At 47.4% G+C, this 21,446-nt stretch overlaps 1 protein-coding gene across 4 annotated transcripts in view; it reads right to left on the bottom strand.

Annotated features, from left to right (window-relative positions):
• The window catches only part of NOS1 (nitric oxide synthase 1), a 138,839-nt gene that overhangs the window by 43,707 nt on the left and 73,686 nt on the right, over positions 1–21,446 (bottom strand). For all 4 annotated transcript variants that reach the window (XM_048821378.2, XM_048821377.2, XM_048821379.2 and 1 more), the window contains exons 2-3: positions 16,650–17,881; positions 2,460–2,589 (exon numbers count right to left, since the gene is read on the bottom strand). In XM_048821378.2, coding sequence (XP_048677335.2) covers positions 2,460–2,589; positions 16,650–17,368 — 849 coding nt within the window. In that variant the 5' untranslated portion in view covers positions 17,369–17,881. The remainder of the gene's footprint in view (positions 1–2,459; positions 2,590–16,649; positions 17,882–21,446) is intronic.

The raw sequence follows: 21,446 nt of genomic DNA on the forward strand, positions 1-21,446 counted from the left end.
GGGAAGAGCTGTATTTCCTGTGTGCACGCCCCCCTAGATTGCGTGCTGGGGTGTTTCTTGTATTAATAAATATTTAAAAGCCCTTACAGTCTATTTTTAAAAATCTTTATTTTGGGACTCGACAGGGGATCTTGCCCTTAGAAAGATCATAGCAGATGTGGCGGAGCTAAAAACCAACCCATGATCATGTGATTTTGGCAGGTGTCACCCATCCTGGATAGGTTTAAACTCCAGTAACAGGTTGAGATGTTTAGAAAGGTCTCCTGGGGCCCCTTATTTCCTGGAGGCACAAGGAAATACCACACTTCTAAATCATTGTCTCCCACGATGCCTGCCTGCACTGCATCACTTCACGAAGTGCGCCCGAGGGCTCAGTGGAGAGTTAAGCTCTCCACAAAGGTACCAAGCACCCCTGCATCTTAGTCACTTCAGTGGGAGTTAAGGGCACTTGCCACTGGTGGAAGATGCTCGGCACCTTTCAGGGACAGGTTCTCAATGAGCAGGGAGTGCCCCAAGCGATGGAGACCCTGTGTTGTACGGACAGAGCAGCACAGAACGAGGCTATTTTAGAAAGACTTATCCAGTAGTTCGGGCACAGGACTAGGAGTCCAGACCTCTGAGTTACGTCCCTAACTCTGCTGCAGAATCCCCACGTGACAGGAGCAAGTCGTGCCCCCTCCCAGGGCTGGATAATGGCTCGGTGGAAGGACCGTGCCAATCGCAGCTATTTTACATCTTCTCCTGTACTGTGAATGTTTTGGAGCAGGGACCATGTCACCCTGCTTGTTAGTACAGCACCTAGCACAGTTTGGCCCTGATCCTGATCAGCACAGCAGGGCCCTGATCTGGACTGGCACTACTGGAATATAAATAATGGATATAAAAGATTAATAAGACTTGGGCTGGCGAGAGTGGTCTAACGCCAGCCCAGAGGGCAGGAGCCAATCAATATAGGTATGAAAGAAAGATAGCCTTATGTGCACGCCATCAAAAAGTGCCTGCCCTGCCGATGTTTCCTGGACGGGAAGTGGGGGAGGAGGTCAGGCCCTTGGTTTCAGGAAGTGCCTGAGCTGAGCAGGGGCAATACTGGTTTTGCTGGACTTCTTCATTTGAATGTTCATCTGTTTTTCCCTTTGGAAAGTGTTCTTTGACGCATGGCCGACCGTGAATTACAGCTGGGGGAACCTCGGGAATGGGATGGTCTGAGCACAGGGCTGGGTGCCAGGAACTGCCAAGTTCTAGCCCTGCCTCTGACACTGGTCCCATCTGAGAACTGCATATGGCCCAATAAGTCCAGAAGCCAAATTCCACACCACAGAATTCATAGAATATCAGGGTTGGAAGGGACCCTCAGGAGGTCATCTAGTCCAACCCCCTGCTCAAAGCAGGACCAATCCCCAGTTTTTGCCCTGGATCCCTAAATGGCAAGGTGGTGTGAGAAGCAACGAATGGTTGCAAAGTGCTAGGAGATGAAAAGCACGTTTTGAGCATTGGCCTGCTAAACTGAGGGTTGTGAGTTCAATCCTTGAGGGGGCCGTTTAGGGACCTGGGGCAAAAATTGGTGATTGGTCCTGCTTTGAGCAGGGGGTTGGACTAGATGACCTCCTGAGGTCCCTTCCAACCCTGAAATTCTATGAAATACTATCTGAAGTGCTACATCAAATTATATGAATGCAATGAGAAACATGCTTCACACCACTAAGGGCTTTGCTGGCAAGATGCCTGTTGTTAAGAACGTGCCATCCCTTTTGGCTCTTTTCTTGTCCCGCTCTGGACACTGAGTGGAACAATGGGGAATCCTCAGCTCTGCTGAGGACTGGACTGGACACAGCCCTTCTGCCACTTATGCTCTACACACCGAGGAGAACGTTCGACAGCGACTCCTACCCAGTGTAAGCTGCAGCCCTACCGTCAGCAATGGGATCCCATCAGCTACATGGCTTCTGGACTGAACGGGCCAGACTTAGCTCGCAGCTGCACAAGTGCGATCCCATTGCAGCAAATGGGGTTGCTCTGGAGTAACCGGGCCACATCGTCGAGATTGGGCCTGTGTGGTCACTTGATCAGAGAAGGGCTTGAGCATTGCACCTTGGAGCACGGAAAATGCTGCTCCTATGGGGACCCAAAGGAGCGAGTCAGGCTTCAGTGACCTCCTCCTATGCTACCTTATACCCAGGAGACAGACCACGTGTGACTGTGGCTTTACAAGAAAGGAGACTTGCATTGGCTGCTGTCAGCTGAGGTATAAAAGCCCACTGCTCTCAGGGCACACCCCACGCCCCACCCTGCTGAGCTCCTCGTCTCCCATGGAAATCAATGGCTTTTGAGGGAGCAGGATCAGTCCCTGCATGTGCTCCCTTCCCACATGGAGCAGCTATTACAAGTGGATTGCAGCCAGACTTATGCTTCTACACCGGCTCCCATCCCCCCCAATCACCCCACAAGACATAGGCACCTACCTGCTCCTTTTCCAAGTAGGGGTTGTTCAGGACGATGGGCGTGTCACTCTTCCCCCACAGATCATTGAAAACTCGGTCATTTTCCACCCCGGCTGGAGCAGGTTTCTGGGACTTGTCCACTTCCCTGAAACTGAGGGTGGGGAATATTAGTCATTTAGTTCCCAAAGCCACATGCAGCTTGTTCCCCGTCAGAGCCCTCAGACTGCTCAGCCTTAGAGCAAAACTTCCCTGCCTACCGCATGGGGAACGAACCGGAGCCGGGGTGCACCCAGCAGACAACCATTGCTACCCTTTGCCAATTGCTTAGCTACAGGGCTGGCTCTGGGCAGCTTCCCGCAGGATTGAAAACTTGCAAGAGTTTGAAGGGGCGGGATTGAGGGGAGGAATTGAAAACTCCCCACACTGGCAAAGGATCACCCTGTGTTAGCGTGACAACAAACAATGGGAGTTTTGCCATGTAAAAAATCCAGTTCCTAAAATTGGCAGGAAGCTGAAGTCCTCACTAGGCCAAGGTAGTGAAGTGATAATCATCCAGTTTACACCTTTGCACTCCCGGGAAGGCGTATTCCTAACCCTATCATTCGCTACGCCTAGTGCTACCACTCCCAACCCCAGCCACCGTGAGAACCAATAAAGAGTGGAGAACCTTTAGCCAGACCTCATTTTAAGTTATATATACAATGCTCTCTGCCCCATGCTGTCCAATGGAATAAGAACAAAGAGCATAATCGAAGTGCTCTTAATACACAAATGCATCAAAACAAATTAGGGGCCCTAGTTTATAAACAGGATTGGAAGGAAAGGGGATATAATATCGGGCTGATGGCGGTTATTCTAAAATAGCTTTGTTGGGGTGGGGGGAACTTGTCGCTCAAGTGGAACATAAGCAGGAAGCAACAAACTGACATGGCTCTCAGGGAGGCGAGTTTGATGCTTTCAGAGCCTGATCTTGCAAATACTTGTGCATGTAAGTAACTTTACACAGTGAATTCCACTGAAGTGAGACTGCTCACATGTGTAAAATCACTCGTGTTTCCAGGACTGGAGGATTAATGTGCTAAGAGACAAGTACTGCAAGAAAAAGAACATTGCAGTTGTTACCCGTGCTGGATCAGACTTAATTTAAGACTGACACAAAGAAATACTGGTTTTGTTTAAAAAAAAAAAAAAAACGAAACAAAAAAAACCCCACAATGCAGAATTGACTTGTGGAACTTGCCACCACAAGATATCATTGAGGATAATTATTTAGTAGGCTCCAATAAGGTGTCTAAGCGTTACTGCAATAGGAATACTAAAACAAAGATAATGAAGAATTAGATAGTTATACGAGTTATAAGAATATAATCCAGTCAAACCAGCTAGGATAAAAATGTACAAATGACATCAGCTCTCATGATTTAGGACAGAATCCAGCTGTTTACAGCCCAGGATTGGGAAGACATTTCTTCCGTAAGAATGCTATTATTTAGTTGCCCACTGTTACAGTTTTATAAACGACTGGACTATTGTTCTAATCCGCTCTGGCAATTCCTTTCTTTCTCCATAGGACTGATCTGTATTCCCCTGACAACATCGAGCACTGAAAAACTATTCCTGTTGCAAATCTGGGGCCTCATCCAAAGCCTACTGCAGTCAGCGAGAGCCTTCCCATTGACTTTAGTGGGCTTGGGATCCGGCCCCTCATCAGGAATGAGGCACTCAAAATGTAATGTGAATAGGTGCCCTGATCACGAAGCCACTTGCAGCTGAAAAAGAAGGGAAACGCCCCGAGCAAATTAACTTTCAGGAGGTTTTCCCCATGCATGTGGCTTTTGGTATACAGGAAGTAAAGCAGCTTTCAGTTTAATTCTTTGTCTTCCAACTGCTCCAGAAGTTCCTAGTTCATTTATGGAATGAAGTTGAGCCCTCCAGCAGCCAAGATGTTACACCACATCCCGGGACTATTTTCTAAACACCGGGTAGCCTTTGGGTAAAAGCCTCCACTTTATATTTCCAACAGAATTCAAGCCCAACATGGGGTTGGATTTTTAATTGAAATTCCCATCTGTCATCTCTTCAAGGACGGAATTGTTCTTTTGCTAACTTGGCTTTTACGCACATGTGAAAGGGTTTTGATCAGATAAAATAACCTCACCCACCATTAATCTGGTCCATTCAAAGTCAAAGACCAGCGTAAAAGGATGCGTACGTGCTACATGCAGAATATCGCATGCACCAAACGCACTGCGAACATTCTGCATTGGGCTGTTGCCACGCCTGCCAGCCAGGCTGGGGCCCCGCTCCTGAGGCAGTTTACACCTATTGGGCCATGCCACAAACCCCTCTGGGGCTGTACAGAAGAGCTGGTATCGCAGGAAGAGAATACAACAACTCTTCAGAGTAGGGACTGAGCTTTGGTAGTTATATGGCCCCCCCATTACTGTACTATCCAAACACCCTTCTGGGCGTTAGTGTATTTACCTTCACAATACCCCCGTGAGGCAGGGCAAGGCTGTTATCCCATTGTAAAGATGGGAAACTGAGGCACAGAGAGGTTAAGTGACTCACCCAAGGTCACACAGGAAGTCAAGCTGAGCCAGGAATTGAACCCAGATGATCTTTTGAGTCCCAGGCTAGTGCCCCTAACCACTGGACCATACTTCCTTTTATTCTCTGTTTGTTAGCACAATCAAGCCCTATTAGTCTTACTGATGCCTCCAAGGCTATTATTATTATTTATTTGTATGCATGTCGCACCAAGACCACACAGAGGTTTTTGGGGGACCTAGGGCAAAATCTGAAACCGAGGGCTCCCCCCCTTCCAAAATTACTACCATAGAATCATAGAATATCAGGGTTGGAAGGGACCTCAGGAGGTCATCTAGTCCAACCCCCTGCTCAAAAGCAGGACCCATCCCCAATTAAATCATCCCAGCCAGGGCTTTGTCAAGCCTGACCTTAAAAACTTCTAAGGAAGGAGATTCCACCACCTCCTTAGGCAACGCATTCCAGTGTTTCACCACCCTCCTAGTGAAAAAGTTTTTCCTAATATCCAACCTAAACCTCCCCCACTGCAACTTGAGACCATTACTCCTTGTCCTGTCCTCTTCCACCACTGAGAATAGTCTAGAACCATCCTCTCTGGAACCACCTCTCACGTAGTTGAAAGCAGCTATCAAATCCCCCCTCATTCTTCTCTTCCACAGACTAAACAATCCTAGTTCCCTCAGCCTCTCCTCATAAGTCATGTGTTCCAGACCCCTAATCATTTTTGTTGCCCTTCGCTGGACTCTTTCCAATTTAACCACATCCTTCTTGTAGTGGGGGGCCCAAAACTGGACACAGTACTCCAGATGAGGCCTCACCAATGTCGAATAGAGGGGGACGATCACGTCCCTCGATCTGCTCGCTATGCCCCTACTTATACATCCCAAAATGCCATTGGCCTTTTTGGCAACAAGGGCACACTGCTGACTCATATCCAGCTTCTCGTCCACTGTCACCCCTAGGTCCTTTTCCGCAGAACTGCTGCCTAGCCATTCAGTCCCTAGTCTGTAGCTGTGCATTGTGTTCTTCCGTCCTAAGTGCAGGACCCTGCACTTATCCTTATTGAACCTCATCAGATTTCTTTTGGCCCAATCCTCCAATTTGTCTAGGTCCCTCTGTATCCTATCCCTGCCCTCCAGCGTATCTACCACTCCTCCCAGTTTAGTATCATCCGCAAATTTGCTGAGAGTGCAATCCACACCATCCTCTAGATCATTTATGAAGATATTGAACAAAACCGGCCCCAGGACCGACCCCTGGGGCACTCCACTTGACACCGGCTGCCAACTAGACATGGAGCCATTGATCACTACCCGTTGAGCCCGACAATCTAGCCAACTTTCTACCCACTTTATAGTGCATTCATCCAGCCCATACTTCTTTAACTTGCTGACAAGAATACTGTGGGAGACCGTGTCAAAAGCTTTGCTAAAGTCAAGATACAATACATCCACTGCTTTCCCTTCATCCACAGAACCAGTAATCTCATCATAGAAGGCGATTAGATTAGTCAGGCATGACCTTCCCTTGGTGAATCCATGCTGACTGTTTCTGATCACTTTCCTCTCATGTAAGTGCTTCAGGATTGATTCTTTGAGGACCTGCTCCATGATTTTTCCGGGGACTGAAGTGAGGCTGATTGGCCTGTAGTTCTAGGATCCTCCTTCTTCCCTTTTTTAAAGATGGGCACTACATTAGCCTTTTTCCAGTCATCCGGGACTTCCCCCGTTCGCCATGAGATTTCAAAGATAATGGCCAATGGCTCTGCAATCACAGCCGCCAGGTCCTTTAGCACTCTCGGATGCAACTCGTCCGGCCCCATGGACTTGTGCACGTCCAGCTTTTCTAAATAGTCCCTAACCACCTCTTTCTCCACAGAGGGCTGGCCATCCATTCCCCCTGTTGTGATGCCCAGCGCAGCAGTCTGGGAGCTGACCTTGTTCGTGAAGACAGAGGCAAAAAAAGCATTGAGTACATTAGCTTTTTCCACATCCTCTGTCACTAGGTTGCCTCCATCATTCATTAAGGGGCCCACACTTTCCTTGGCTTTCTTCTTGTTGCCAACATACCTGAAGAAACCCTTCTTGTTACTCTTAACATCTCTCGCTAGCTGCAGCTCCAGGTGCGATTTGGCCCTCCTAATTTCATTCTTACATGCCCGAGCAATATTTTTATACTCTTCCCTGGTCATATGTCCAACCTTCCACTTCTTGTAAGCTTCTTTTTTATGCTTAAGATCCGCTAGGATCTCACCGTTAAGCCAAGCTGGTCGCCTGCCATATTTACTATTCTTTCGACACATCGGGATGGTTTGTCCCTGTAACCTCAACAGGGATTCCTTGAAATACAGCCAGCTCTCCTGGACTCCTTTCCCCTTCATGTTAGTCCCCCAGGGGATCCTACCCATCCGTTCCCTGAGGGAGTCGAAGTCTGCTTTCCTGAAGTCCAGGGTCTGTATCCTGCTGCTTACCTTTCTTCCCTGTGTCAGGATCCTGAACTCAACCAACTCATGGTCACTGCCTCCCAGATTCCCATCCACTTTTGCTTCCCCTACTAATTCTTCCCGGTTTGTGAGCAGCAGGTCAAGAAAAGCTTCCCCCCTAGTTGGCTCCTCTAGCACTTGCACCAGGAAATTGTCCCCTACGCTTTCCAAAAACTTCCTGGATTGTCTATGCACAGCTGTATTGCTCTCCCAGCAGATATCAGGAAAATTAAAGTCACCCCTGAGAACCAGGGCATGCGATCTAGTAGCTTCCGCGAGCTGCCGGAAGAAAGCCTCATCCACATCATCCCCCTGGTCCGGTGGTCCATAGCAGACTCCCACCACGACATCACTCCTGTTGCTCACACTTCTAAACTTAATCCAGAGACACTCAGGTTTTTCTGCAGTTTCGTACCGGAGCTCTGAGCAGTCATACTGCTCCCTTACATACAGTGCTACTCCCCCACCTTTTCTGCCCTGCCTGTCCTTCCTGAACAGTTTATAACCATCCATGACAGTACTCCAGTCATGTGAGTTATCCCACCAAGTCCCTTGCGGTGGCTGCTTTCAACTACCTGAAAGGGGGTTCCAAAGAGGATGGCTCTAGACTGTTCTCAATGGTATCAGATGACAGAACGAGGAGTAATGGTCTCAAGCTGCAGTGGGGGAGGTTTAGATTGGATATTAGGAAAAACTTTTTCACTAAGAGGGTGGTGAAACACTGGAATGCGTTACCTAGGGAGGTGGTAGAATCTCCTTCCTTAGAGGTTTTTAAGGTCAGGCTTGACAAAGCCCTGGCTGGGATGATTTAACTGGGAATTGGTCCTGCTTCGAGCAGGGGGTTGGACTAGATGACCTTCTGGGGTCCCTTCCAACCCTTATATTCTATGATTCTATGACAGCAGAGCAGCACACAGCAGGAGTTTGCCTGCGTTTGGTGAGTATCCGAGTGCGTGTTTGCTGAGTAAGTATCCGAGTATGTGTTTGCTGGGAGGGCAGTGTGAGAGCCTGAGCGAGTGCCTGATTGGCTGGTAGCCTGGGCAGCTAATCTTTCATTACTACCTTGGTAATGAAGGATTTCAAAAAGAATACTCCCCACTGAAATCAAGAAACCAAGGGTGCAAAACCAATTAAAGGGGAGGCCTGGGGAAAGCGGGGCACCGGGGAGTAAGCGTGCCCTGTATTCACTCCGCAGTGGCAACTCCTGTCTTTGCAGGGCTGGGTATTGCAACCTGGTGCATGGGATCGCAGCGCAACTCAGGTTTGGCCAGGCTGCCCTTCCCTCAAATTCAACTTGGGGGCCCTTTCAAATGGGAGACCTGGGGCAAACTGCTCCTTTTGTCCTCCATCCCTTGCCGGGCAGCCCTGGGTTGCACCAATGAGGTCCCAACCGGAACTGGGACCCCATTGAACTAGGTACTGTAAGGACACCTAGGCCAGGTCTACGCTACATACTTAATTGGGTAGTTGCTCAGGGGTGTGGGAGGGGAAACAGAGGCACAGGAAAGTCAAGGAACTTGCCTAAGGGCACACAGCAGGTCAGTTGCAGAGCAGTGGATACTACCCAGGGCTGGAAAGCTGCCCCACTGAAGTCAAGGGGAGTTTTGCCATTGACTTCTCTGGTACCAGATCTTCTGAGTCCCAGTCCATTCACCTATTCGGTCTACTGAGTTTGCTTGGCAGTAGGAGTTCTCGAACTTCCCTTGCAATGACAAGAGAGAGAACTGACTGCTCTGATTCCTGGCAGCTCATTTGGATGAGCCAATAAGAGCTTGGAAGTCTAATGTTTTGCACCGATGCCGTAAGTAACACCTAGTGCAGAAAGCAGAAGGGTAGGATGCTGTTGGGAACAGGCAGAATGCAGCCAAAACCCTCTGTGAGCTCTCTGTGCATGAGGAGGAGAGAGAGTGTGTGTTCTTCTCGGCTATGCAAGAGAAATAGGTTTTTTTTCCCACCTCACTTTGCCCTAGGGCACTGCTTTCAGCTTTCCTCTGGCCGAATCACCCACCACCATCAATAATATGGGCCACAGGGAAGTTGGTAACTGACTCTCCTTCACTCTCTCTCTGGGTCTTCCACATTCTCAGGTGGAGTTTCCGGCTGTGGGGAATATTTCCAGCTGAGAAGGAGTTGCCACCCTCGGCTCCAGTCACAACCAGCCATGCCAGGTAGCGGCTTACGGTCTGCAGTGCTGAAGAACCGACTCCCCAGTCTTTCCTCTCCATTACCTGGGGTCAGACCAATGTTGACGTGCTTTTCTACACAATCAGGCCAAAGGATCTCAAAGCATTTTACACACCAGCAGAAAGAGGCGATCCCATGCTGCCCAGAGCAATGAAATGCAACCGCCCGTGGGGCTGAGGAATTTTGCTAAGATTTTGGATTCACAAATAAGTAACTGCGGTGGCTGCGTTTAGAAGTTTGTGAGCCGTATCTTTGTATTTAATAAGAGTTTGTTAAAGGTACTGAATAGATTCTGAACATGCCCTTCACTAGTTGGTGTTAGAGGAGAACAGACATCGGGCCAAACCCTAAAGCCTTTACTGACACAAAACGCCGTTTGTCATTGGTCGGGGTTTGGCCAGGTTCAGAAACCGCATCATAGAATGTTCTCCCCAGCTGGGTTTCCAATGCACAAAGAGCAACCAGAAGATCTGGTCAGCATGAAATGTCTTATTATAGATTAAGTAAGTCAGCACACAAAAAGGACAAAAGTAAGATCTCCATGAAAGAGCTAAGAGAGAGCGAGAGAGAGTCCCCCTCTGTATAGAGAAGAGTCCTTGGAGACTCAAAGGGGCAGAACAAACAAAACAAAAGAGAGAAACAGTCATATCACTGCAACACCGCATCAGTCAAGGAATTCTCCTCGGGTATCAGTCAAGGTCTTTTTCCCTGTGGGGACATCCAATAAATATATGCTCAGTCCTGCTGGAACATGAGTTGCAGGGTGCGGTGATCTTGTGGCTTCCTGTCAGCATCTCCACCTGCCTTAAACTTGGGTTAGGGTTGCTACACTACATTCTATTTACATTCCTGTGATGGGTATGTTCCATATAATTACTGGTGCCTGGTGACTTACTGTCTGTACATTCTCCTCTCCGCAGCCCAGTCATCAGACCGCGAGCAGAACAAATGCTGGCTGCCACGAACAGGAGCAGCTGGCTGCTCTTCTCTTTAAAGACAATGGTTCAACATACCCAAAGTTTCCACCTTTGGTTACCCTCTTCACTCCCCTTAGGATCCTAAGAGTTCTGTATGCTCAGGGGACGTATTCCTGGGTTGTTTCCCGGGGAACCGAGACCTTGCATATTCTCAAGTGTCCCTTATTTTTGGTCAGTGAATCATCATGAGCTGTATCAGCCCCAGGGCTAAAGCCTGGACTCAATTAAGTAAAGAAGAGCTTTGCCATGGACCTCAGTAAGAGCAGCCATAGGTTCCTGGGAGGTAAATCAAGCCCCTCGCTCAGCCACATGACACTACATCAGGGTGCGCTCCAATTTTTCCCTCCCTGGCAATTTAATGATGCTGCTATGAAGTATTTTATAGAGAGTTTTATCATTTGAAAGGACTCTTCAAACAGGATCTAATTAATGGGGAAACGGAGGCACCAAGAGGTCAAATGATTTGTCCAAAGCCACTTGGTGAATCAACAGCAGAGTCTGGAATAGAACCCAGGTGTCCTGATGACTCACCCATATCAATAGAGCACATGATCTCCCAGCTTGCAGGAGACTGCACAGAGTACCTTAAACACATCAGACAGCACACTGAAGTCATTCCCGTCTTTGACACAGAGCTGCAGCTGGATAGACCCCCGCATGCAATGCCTTCTTGGCACAGCAGCCTGGCTGCAATGCTGCCTGCTGGCAGAACATCTGCCCTAAAGAGGACAACCCACACTGTAGAATGTATCAGGCCATGTGGACCCACACACAGGATTTTGGATACCCCTGCTCCAGTGGGTTTCTCAACTATTAAGCAGGTTGCACATTTGAATAGATGGAATTCAAGGCACAAAACCAAATGTAACCGCTCAGGGAAAAAACACTACAGCATCTTGTAAGACTAGTCCTAAGCAGTCTGCCTTTTTAGGGCTGGTCGGTGAAACGTCAACAGAACACTGCTCGGTCAGATTGTGCGGTTCCATCAAAATCAAAACACTTTACGAACGTGGGTAATTTAGACTGGCATTTAGTTTTAGAGGAAAAGCCATTCTGACAACCTCAAAACATCCCGTTTCAACACTTCCAGAAAGAAGTGTTTCCATTTTTTGTTTGTAATTTTTTTTTTAAAAAATGTGTTTAGAATATTATGTATATCATAGTACAAAATGAAAAAGTCAGAATCTGAATGTTTTGATTGCCCCCAAATGAATTTTTTTCCCCCAGAATTTTCCTTCATGAAGAATTTTTAAAATGTTGTATGTCATTCAGGTACAGAATGAAGCCAGATTTCTCAATCCTTTGTAAAACAACTTCCGTCCTCCACACCAGTCTACCTCTTACTATGGTGTTACTCTTCTTTAGGCCTTTACTGCCTAAAACTACCATCTTTCTATCTAACTACGGGTGACTGGATGGCATCTAATAACTGAGGCATCTTCCCAGATGAATACAGACCAAGGAAGCTTAGGACGCAATTTAGTCACCTCCTGCCAGGTGCAGTCTTAGTGACTTCTTGTATCGCTTACGTAACCCACACACCTCCTGGGTGTGGTGTTCTGTCCCATCTAGTGGCACCAAGACCACTTAGAACCCGGGGGGCCAATCTGAGCCTGAGAAGGAGCCAGAATTTACCAATGTACATTGCCAAAGAGCCACAGTAATTCATCAGCAGCCTCCCCATCAGCTCCCTGCGCCTCCTGCCCACCGGCAGCCCCGCCAATCAGCGCCTCCCCATTCCTACCCGCACCTCCTGATCAGCTGTTTCGTGGCTTGCAGGAGGCTGGGAGGGGGAGGGGGAGGAGCAAGGGCATAGCAGGCACAGGGGAAGAGGTGGAGTGGGGGCAGAGCCAGGGGTTGAGCAGTGAGCATCCCCCGGCACATTGGAAAGTTGGCACCTGTAGCTCCAGCCCCGGAGTCGGTGCCTAGACAAGGAGCCGCATATTAACTTCTGAAGAGCCGCATGTGGCTCTGGAGCCCCAGGTTGGCCACCCCTGACTTAGAGAGAGCTCAATGAGTCTGCTCTACAGCCCTAGCTAAAGGCCATGTGGCTTTTAGCTCATGCAATAGAGGCTTCAGGGGTCCCAGGTTCAATCCCGCTCGCTGACGATCAGGGTCTGTTGGTGTCAAAACCCTGAGGTCCTTACTCACTTTTTACTCAGGGAAAAACATTCACTGATTTCAGAGGGAGACCGTCTTGAGTAAGACCCTCATTACTTGACCCATTATTAATGAACTCCACATTTGCGCCATTCCTTTCCTGCTAAAGAATCTCCAAAGCTCCACAAAAGGGAACTGGCTTCATCCTGAAATGCCACCATCTCTGGACTACGGAGCAACTGTCGCTTAACAACATGTGCAATAAGAAAAGGAGTACTTGTGGCATTCCTTCTCGTTTTGCAGATACAGACTAACATGGCTGCTACTCTGAAACATGTGCAATGTTACACCATGGTTCAGGAAGAGAACAACATGGCACCCAGTTACAAAGGCGGGAGGGAATTAGGTAGGCAGAACACAATTAGTAACACTAGACTCTAGCTGAGACTAACACCTTCATTCTGAGACTAAGAGCCACCGGACCGTTAGTGACCGTGAGTGGTCGGCACCTCAGCTTTAGCTCTTGTCCAAAAGATGGCCTCTTTAACATCACAGTGCCCCCTTAACGCCACATGGAGGCATATGTTCAGTACTGACCTCGGACGAAAGAGCAAACATCAGCACCTGCAATAATTGGGATTCACCTGGAGATCTCCCATTCCCACTCTGACTAGGACCAACTGGAGATCTGAAGAGGTCACAGCCCATGGTGTCACAGCTGCACTTAACCACTGTCTAATTCTTCTAAGGGTTACTCATTTTATAGGCATTTCAATGGGGTCTGCCACTACAGAATCTGTCCAGTCTCCCTGGGTTTTCTGTGCTTGTCCCTCTCTCCATATGATCAGGCCTCCCCAGTGCACCAGCTCTGTTTTAGACTCAGCAGATAGCACAGGACATGAGTTGACCATCTTCAGCCCAATGTAGTGGTGGGTAGGGACTGGGGTGACTGTCCCACATCTCTCTCGAAGGTGAAACCACTCTTTGACCCACAGAGCTGCTCTCTGCCAGTTTCCCTGCAGAGTTTCTGCTCTTCTATGTCGGTCTAAAACCTCTAGCATGACCACGCCCCAGGGTTTCACCCCCAATGCAGTGAATTATGCCACTGCCCTTTTCGTTTTTACAGGACTTCATGCTCCCTCTCAGCCTTATACTAGCCTCCGAGTGAAGCCTGTGCCAGAGTTTTTCTCCAGAGACCCACTTTAAAGCGACCCAAGGATGCTAGTGTGCTCCTTGAGGTGTAGTTAAACACTAACTTCTTCAGGGCCACTAATTCTTGCTGGTTCTTGGGATAGCTGCTTAGGACAGATTCCACTGAGGAGCTAGGATTGGACCACCCTCAGCCCCCCTGACTTCAATGAGAGTTGAGGGTTCTTACTACCTTGTTGTAGGTGGGGCTCAGCACCCTCGGGAATAAAGTGGGAGACAGCTCTCTCTGCTCTTTAGCCTCTCTTCAGAAGCTGGAGAATTGAAGCCATTCACCTTCCCTCACCATGATTCTGCATGAAACCTACTGATTCAGCATTTAAAAGAAAACATGGGCATTTTATCATGGAGTTTATTGGAGCTGGTTGGACTTTTTTTTTTTTTTTTTTTTTGCAGAAAGTTAGGTACTCCAGCTAGTGAGCCCAGCCAGAGAGGAGAACAGAGGCATGAGACAGCCAAACTGTAACTCCCAGGAGGCACCAGGGAGTGGCATTTCCAGGTAGAAATATTTTTTTTGGTTTCAGGTTCGTGTTTTGTCAAAAAGTTGACGTTTACCACAGACAGCTGATACTGGTCTCAAAAGTTTCAAAGCCACCGTTTTCCTTAAACAATTTTTACAGAAAAATTTCCACTTCCTTTCGATACTTTTACAAGGACAAGGCTCCTTTCAGCTGCATGGCTTTCAGTGTCTTTTGTCTCTTCCCCCTCCCCTACCCTGCTCCCAACCCTTGCAAGCTTTCAAACTTAGACTAATTCACCAGCCAACTCCCTGGATTCACCCTGGCTTATTGCCATCCTAGCATGGCAAACCGTTCATTGGGTTTATCCTCAGGTGCGGTCTCCTCTACAATCAGCCTTCCCTTCCTCTTCAGCAATATCACCGTGAGTCTTTGTGGCGTCACAGACCATTCCACAGAAGTTATTGCAATGTCACAGTCGCGAACAAAGGAGGGACATAGAGAGAGACTGATGTCTAGCAGGTCAAGTAGGCGTATAGGGGTCAAGATTCCTGGGATCCACTGCTCCTGATTCTGCCACTGACTTTCTCTGTGATGCTGGTGACTCCCTTAGGTCAACAGGTTTCCAAAAGCGACCGCTGGTTTTGCATCTTTCTGTTTCTGAGTGCGCAACCTGAGACACCCACAACTTCGTTTTCAGAGGAGTGGAGTCCTTGCAGACCCCACGAACTACAGCTGGAATTTAGGATGCTCAGGACCTCTGAAAATCAGGCCTGCTGGCATTTCAAGCCATGGACCCAAACACTGGGATTGCCAAAAATCAGTGACCCGCTTCTGAAAACATTGGCCTTCACTGCTCTGTGCCTCAGTTTCCCCAGCTGTAAATTAACAATCACCACCTCACAAGGGGCCTGGCAGACCCAGAGTATGTCCACACGGCAAAAACCACTCTGTGGCAATGAGTTTCAGAGCCCAGGTCAACTGACTCAGGCTCACGCTACCAGGCTACAAATAGCAGTGTAGACATTTGGTCTCAGGTTGGAGCTTGGGCTCATCTTACAAGATTTCAGAGCCCAGGCTCCAGCCTGAGCGGGTATGTCTACACAGCTATTTTTAGCCCCAGAGCGCAAGCCCCTCAAGCCAGAGTCAGTTGACCCGGGCTCTGAGACTCACTGCTTTGGGGTTGTTTTTGCTATGCAGATGTACCCGAAATGTTTGTAAAATGCTTTGAGATTCTTGTGGAAAGGGACTAGAAAAGGGCAATGCATCATTGCTAATAAATGGCCAGGAGGAGAGAGCTAATTGGGAAGGAGCCTGCTACTGCCAGCACACAAACACCAGAACAATTAACAACAATTAAAAACACAGGGGGGGAATTACGCAGCTCCTCAATTACATTCCAGTGAAATGTAGTTTTTCAAGCCCTCAGGGGCCCTTTAAAGATTCTCGGCTTATAGCGTTTCTCCTGCTCGCGTAAAACTAGAGAAGCAGAGCTCCACATCTAGGATCCAAACCTGTTCTCACTGAAATCTGTGGATGAACTCCCACTGCTTTCTGTAGGAGCAGGACTGGACTTCTGACAGCTGGGTCTGGGTGCCAGAACAGGCACAGAGCATTTTGAAATACAGTGGCCGTTAGAAGCTTCATTTACAGCAAGCTGAGCTTCCCTTCTGGAAGGTTTGGGTTGTCATAATAAAAGATTTAGCTCTTATATGGCATCTTCTATGAAGAAAACTCAAAGCACTGTACTAGAAGGGCCAATATCATTGGCTTCTTTTTACAGATGGGGAAACCGAGGCACCGAACTCTGCTTAAGGTCATGCAGCACGTCAGTGGCAGAACCAGGAATAGAAGCCAGGTGTGCCGAATATCTGTTCAATGCCCAATCTGGTATACCACACTGCTAGCTCTGGTGTCCGTGGAATTTTATTTTCCCATCCCTTTGTCCCCTTCCAATCTCCTTTTCCTCCCCTTTCCATTTTTCCATGCTTCCTGCCCACTTCTGGTTTTCTCCCCCACTCATCTGTCCTCCCCTTACCTCCATTTTCCTCTCTCCCACACTCTGCTCCCGTTTGTTCTCTCTTTTCCCTTTCTAGCTGTCTCTCTCTTTCCTGCCTCCTCTCTCCTGAGCATCATGCCTTAGTGGTCAATAGGTCTGTGACCTGGAGAAGGCTCTAACCTGACCCCACCAAACCCATTTGACTTGTGTCACCATAATCTATACCAAAGGTAAAAAATGTACATAGGTACCTACCAGTCCACCTGGACTTCTATATCTCTTGTCTCCACCTTGGTTGGCGCGTCTCCATTGAGTTCCTTACTGCCGCTCTTCAGGAGTTTCAGGACTGGCTCTATTTCTTTTAGCAGTTCATTGTTTTCGACCCCACCGTTCAGGCAAGGATTGGCACCGGCATTGTCCCTTCCCTTCCCGTCCTCGCCTTTAGTGCTGGTAACCACACCATTGACGTGCACAAGGGACTCCGCTTCCTTCCTGTTCTCCCTGGCCCATGCTGAACTAGCCGAGCCCATGGTATGGTCTGCACCCTGCTGCAGATCTCTTGGATTGGATAAGTCGACCGCTTTGGCAGTTGGGCACAAAGGTCTGGTTACTCTAACAGTCTTTGGCATCCCATCACCGGCAAAAGTGGTCTCCAGGTGAGTGGTGAAGCCCTCAGGACCTCTCAGGATCAGAACCACATAGGTTTCTGAAGCGATGCTCCTCAGGATCTCCAGGGCACTCTCATAGCTCATGTCCACCAGGGGCCGGCCATTGACTGCCAGGATAATGTCCCCAGCCTGGATGAGGCCGCTTTGCTCAGCTGCCCCTCCCCGAATCAGGTCAGAGATGATTACCGGGGGCTTGTTGACTCGTTCCTTCACCAGGAAACCGAGACCGCCAACCTTGCGCTTGAAGAGTCTCACTGAAATGACATTGGGCTGTATCTGCTGCACACTGAACACATTCTCTTCCATGGTAGCCCTTGGTCTTCTAGCCTGCAGCCCAAGACCTCGAGACCCACTGAGCACAGACTAGCCCACAGCTGAGCAGAGAGATTAGCAGCTGAGAAGGGGGTACAGCTTAGCTCTGCTTGCAAGGAGGAACTTGTTGGCTCTGGAATGACTTGTCTCGTTGCAAAATCTGCAGAGCATCAGTCGTTGCACATCAGTTCCAGCTGTGTCTTCAACAGCATAATTTCATTCATTCATTCCTCCCTCCGCTCTCTCTTTTGTACGGGAATGATGCCAGCAGCCCAGGTAACCTTCACTGGGACAGCAAGAGTGTGTCACCAACAGAGGGCTGGGCTGGCGGGAGCAGGCGCAGAACTAGGCATCTCTCTGCTGAAGAGGGGCACAGGGACAAAACATTCGAGAGGAAACATGACAGCCTCGGATCATCCCTTGATCTTGTGCTTGGGAACTGGCTCACTTCACAGACATCTCCACAGTCTAGTTTTTAGGCTCTGAATGGATCTTGAGCGTCTCTATCTGTAAAGGGGGATTTAAAGAGAGAGAGAAAGACATGATCATGGACAGAGCTAAGTATGGGCCCCATAGAGAGATCTGAAGGCCTTAGATACCCTGATACAAAACATTCAGCACAGCTCTCCTCTCCAGAGGTGTGTTTCAAGGCCTGGCTGTACCCTGAAATCATCCCAAGCTATATTTCCTCTGTCCCTCTGCAAACGCTCCCCCTGTCTAGTTCTTTCGGCTTAACTAGAGCAGGTGTGGAATAAAGTCCTGGTTAGGAAAATTGGGGGCCAAATATTTGATTGGTGTAAATCAGCATAATTCCACTGAACTCTACGGAGCTACAGTGATTTACACCAGCAAAGGCTCTGGCTGCTGTTCTTCAAAGTATCTTCACAAGCCAAAGTCAGTCTGGCAGACACAACTGAGGGCAGGTCTATGTGTAAAATGCTGCAGCTTCTCCCGTTGGTGTAGTTAATCCACCTCTGTGAAAGGCAGTGGCTATGTCGGCGGGAGAAGCCCTGTGCTGTCTACACTGGGGGTTAGGCTGGTATAACTGCGGCGCTCAGGGGTGTGGATTTATCCTGTAGTTATACCAATCTGAGTGCATAGTGTAGACCTGGCCCCAGGAGCAACCTAATCAAAAACAAAACAAAAAAATGTAAGGGAAACCTCAGCATTAAGGTAAAGGTAATATTAACAAAACGTCAATTTCTTATTTGGGTTTTTATAAACTTGTTTGCAGCTTATTAAATATATTGTGATCACAACGTCATAGCAAAAATGTTTTAAAAACAAAAATTTACGCATAAAGCTAACCAAACCATTTCAACAGGTTTCTGCCTGTGTCACCCAAACACAACCAAGTGTAATCAGAGTTTAATACCCTCAAAATATTTCCATAAACCTGTCTTTAAAATTCACTTCAATTTCATTTTTATTCTGTTTTAAGTTACGTTAGAGGAAAGTAGTGGTTAACGTTTGTGCCTCCAAACAGTTAACAAAAGTGACATTGGTATCACGAGCAAATTAACTCTAAAAGGCTTGGGTAAAAATTATAATATTAACTCTTTTGCTACAACAAAAAGCTCAGCAGGGGAAAGCAATAAAAAAAGCTAAGCATTAATTTAAGCAGTTGAACATTCTATGTAGTACATAAAATATCAGTAATGCACCGCAAGTGAAAAATGAATGTCTGTACAACAATTGCAAAAGGAGAGCTTGTTTTATAAAAAGCTTGGTCCCTATTGCATTGTAAACACACTAAGTTAAGAAGTGTATTCAATTTGGGTTACTAAAAACGAGAAAAATGTTAAACAAAAAACTTTATGATGTTAACTAACTTAAGCTGTTTAGGGTTGCATCCCACAGACCAACCCCCCCCGCCAAATATCCCACCCCAAAGACATCAGAAGATATTAATACACAGTAACGAAACCCCCCAGCATCAAGAAAAGAAAAATAAAATGCTTTATAAATAAATAACTGGTCAACTACACCTCAGTCTACCATATACGAACAATTACGTTGGCAATCAGCTAGAAACCACTCGCTGAACCAGGTTAAACTGTCATTTAATTGTGTAAACTGTGTAAAAGCAACTGTATTATTGTTGTGTGTTGTGTTATTGCTGTGCAACATTTACAATGTGCATAATGTTGCTAAACTGTTTAACCAACACACAAGTAAAAAAAAAAACAAATAAATGGCAGCAAACAATGTGAAGGCAACCCCCCCCCCAACCCAAATAGGTAAAAAAAATTAACTGTGTAACTTAACTTCAAAATTGGGTAAACAAATTCCCTGGTAATACCAGTCACCCTTTGGGGCCAGTGACCATCCTAAGTAAGGCACATGTTATTCAAAACAGTCTTGCTCAGTGTCTGGTTACCAATACTAAACCCGGGAACAGCAATGTTTAACAAATTGGTTACTGCCCATTCAGTAGGTTATCTGAAAAACAGTGCCAATTTACGTCAGCTACTGGTGTATCACGAAGCAATGCAACCAATGGAACAGAGAAGCTAGCTGTTCTTGTCTCCTGCCCAGTAAAGCTTACCAAATGGTAACAACCAGCAGGAAGGGTAACCTAGAACATGAATGGACAGTACTGTGTAGCAGCCAATGACCAAAATATATATGTACAGGCCTCATTTGTAATGATAATATTCCACATTTCTTTTACTTCTCAAATTCATTGCCCTGTAAAACACACTGTTATAATACCTACCCCAGTATTTCAAAACACTCAGCCTACTACCAATTATAATAATAGAGGTGGTAACTGTAAATGCCCTAAGAGGTGTGTGTAGCTATCTGTGGTACCCCAAGGGCCAAACCACAATACCATGGCAGTTATAAAACTACATTCCGCAATCAAAGTCCTGGGCCTAACACTCCCAGGCCCACCATAAAAAACTACACATAATTGGAAAATAAAATCTGTCCCTCAGTTGTAGAAAAAAATGTACAAACCGAGGAACAGATGGGGCATGAATGTGTAAATGGTAAAGTAAGGTGACCACATAACAGTGTTTAGCTCACTGGGCCATCTTCAGTCCATGCATTATGCTTTTCCAGGACAATGGGTAAACCTCCATCCCATAGAAAGACAAAAAGTGGGGGAATGTAGTAGGAAGAGAGCATGAGACATAAGTCCTGGTATCAAAGGCCTGATATGAGGCCTAGACTAAAGTAGTGGTCAAAGCTTTGCTAATATAAAGAAAAGTCAGGCTGTGAGCTAGAGGCAGGCCCTGCTCACAGAGTCTGGCAAGAACAGGGCTGATATTGCAAAAAACTACATTCCTAAGAGGTGCTGGTAGGGCTGTCAGCTTTGGTTGGACAAATTCCTGGAGGTTTCATCAGATGACATTAAAGATTAATCTTGAATTCCTGGAGACTCCAGGATAGTCCTGGAGGCTTGGCAACCCTAGGTGCAAGGCACCAAGCACTCGCACAGATTCATTCCAGAAGGGTGGTAGCAGAACACCTCCATACCAGCACATTCCCCACAGAGAACAGGAACACGCTTAGAGGGTGTCACTAAATACTTCAGAGGGGCAGTACGGAACTTGTTTGAATTAACGTATAAAATCAAGTCTCAATGGGAGTGTCTTTGTCTGGCCGAGGGAACCGTGGAAAGTCCGGCCATTGTCACAAACATACACGCCTTAGTGCACCTGTAACCTCTGTGCCGGGGCATTAGCACCGTGCTTGGTCGGCAATTAACCTAAGGAAGTTCCTTCGCTAAAAACTAAGTCTGTGGATTTATTGGGCTGTTCAATAGGAGCCTGGTGTACGGGCTGTCTGACCAAAGTCAGTACAGCGTGCAGAGAGAACACACACATGCAGCCAGACATCTAATCGCACCTTCTTTCCATCTGAACACCGAGCCTATGCCAAGGGTCAAGGAGAACGAGTGAAAAATCATATAACAATCCTAACTGTGGGAGAGAGTTAAGCAGTGGTTCTCAACTCATCTTGACATTTACCTAGTTTTACAACAGGTGACAGAAAAAGCACTAGTGAAGTCAATACAAACTAAAATTTCATACAGACAATGACTTGTTTATACTGCTCTATA

The sequence above is a fragment of the Caretta caretta genome, chromosome 15 (assembly GCF_965140235.1).
Source record: "Caretta caretta isolate rCarCar2 chromosome 15, rCarCar1.hap1, whole genome shotgun sequence".
In the NCBI taxonomy this organism is placed as follows: domain Eukaryota; kingdom Metazoa; phylum Chordata; order Testudines; family Cheloniidae; genus Caretta; species Caretta caretta.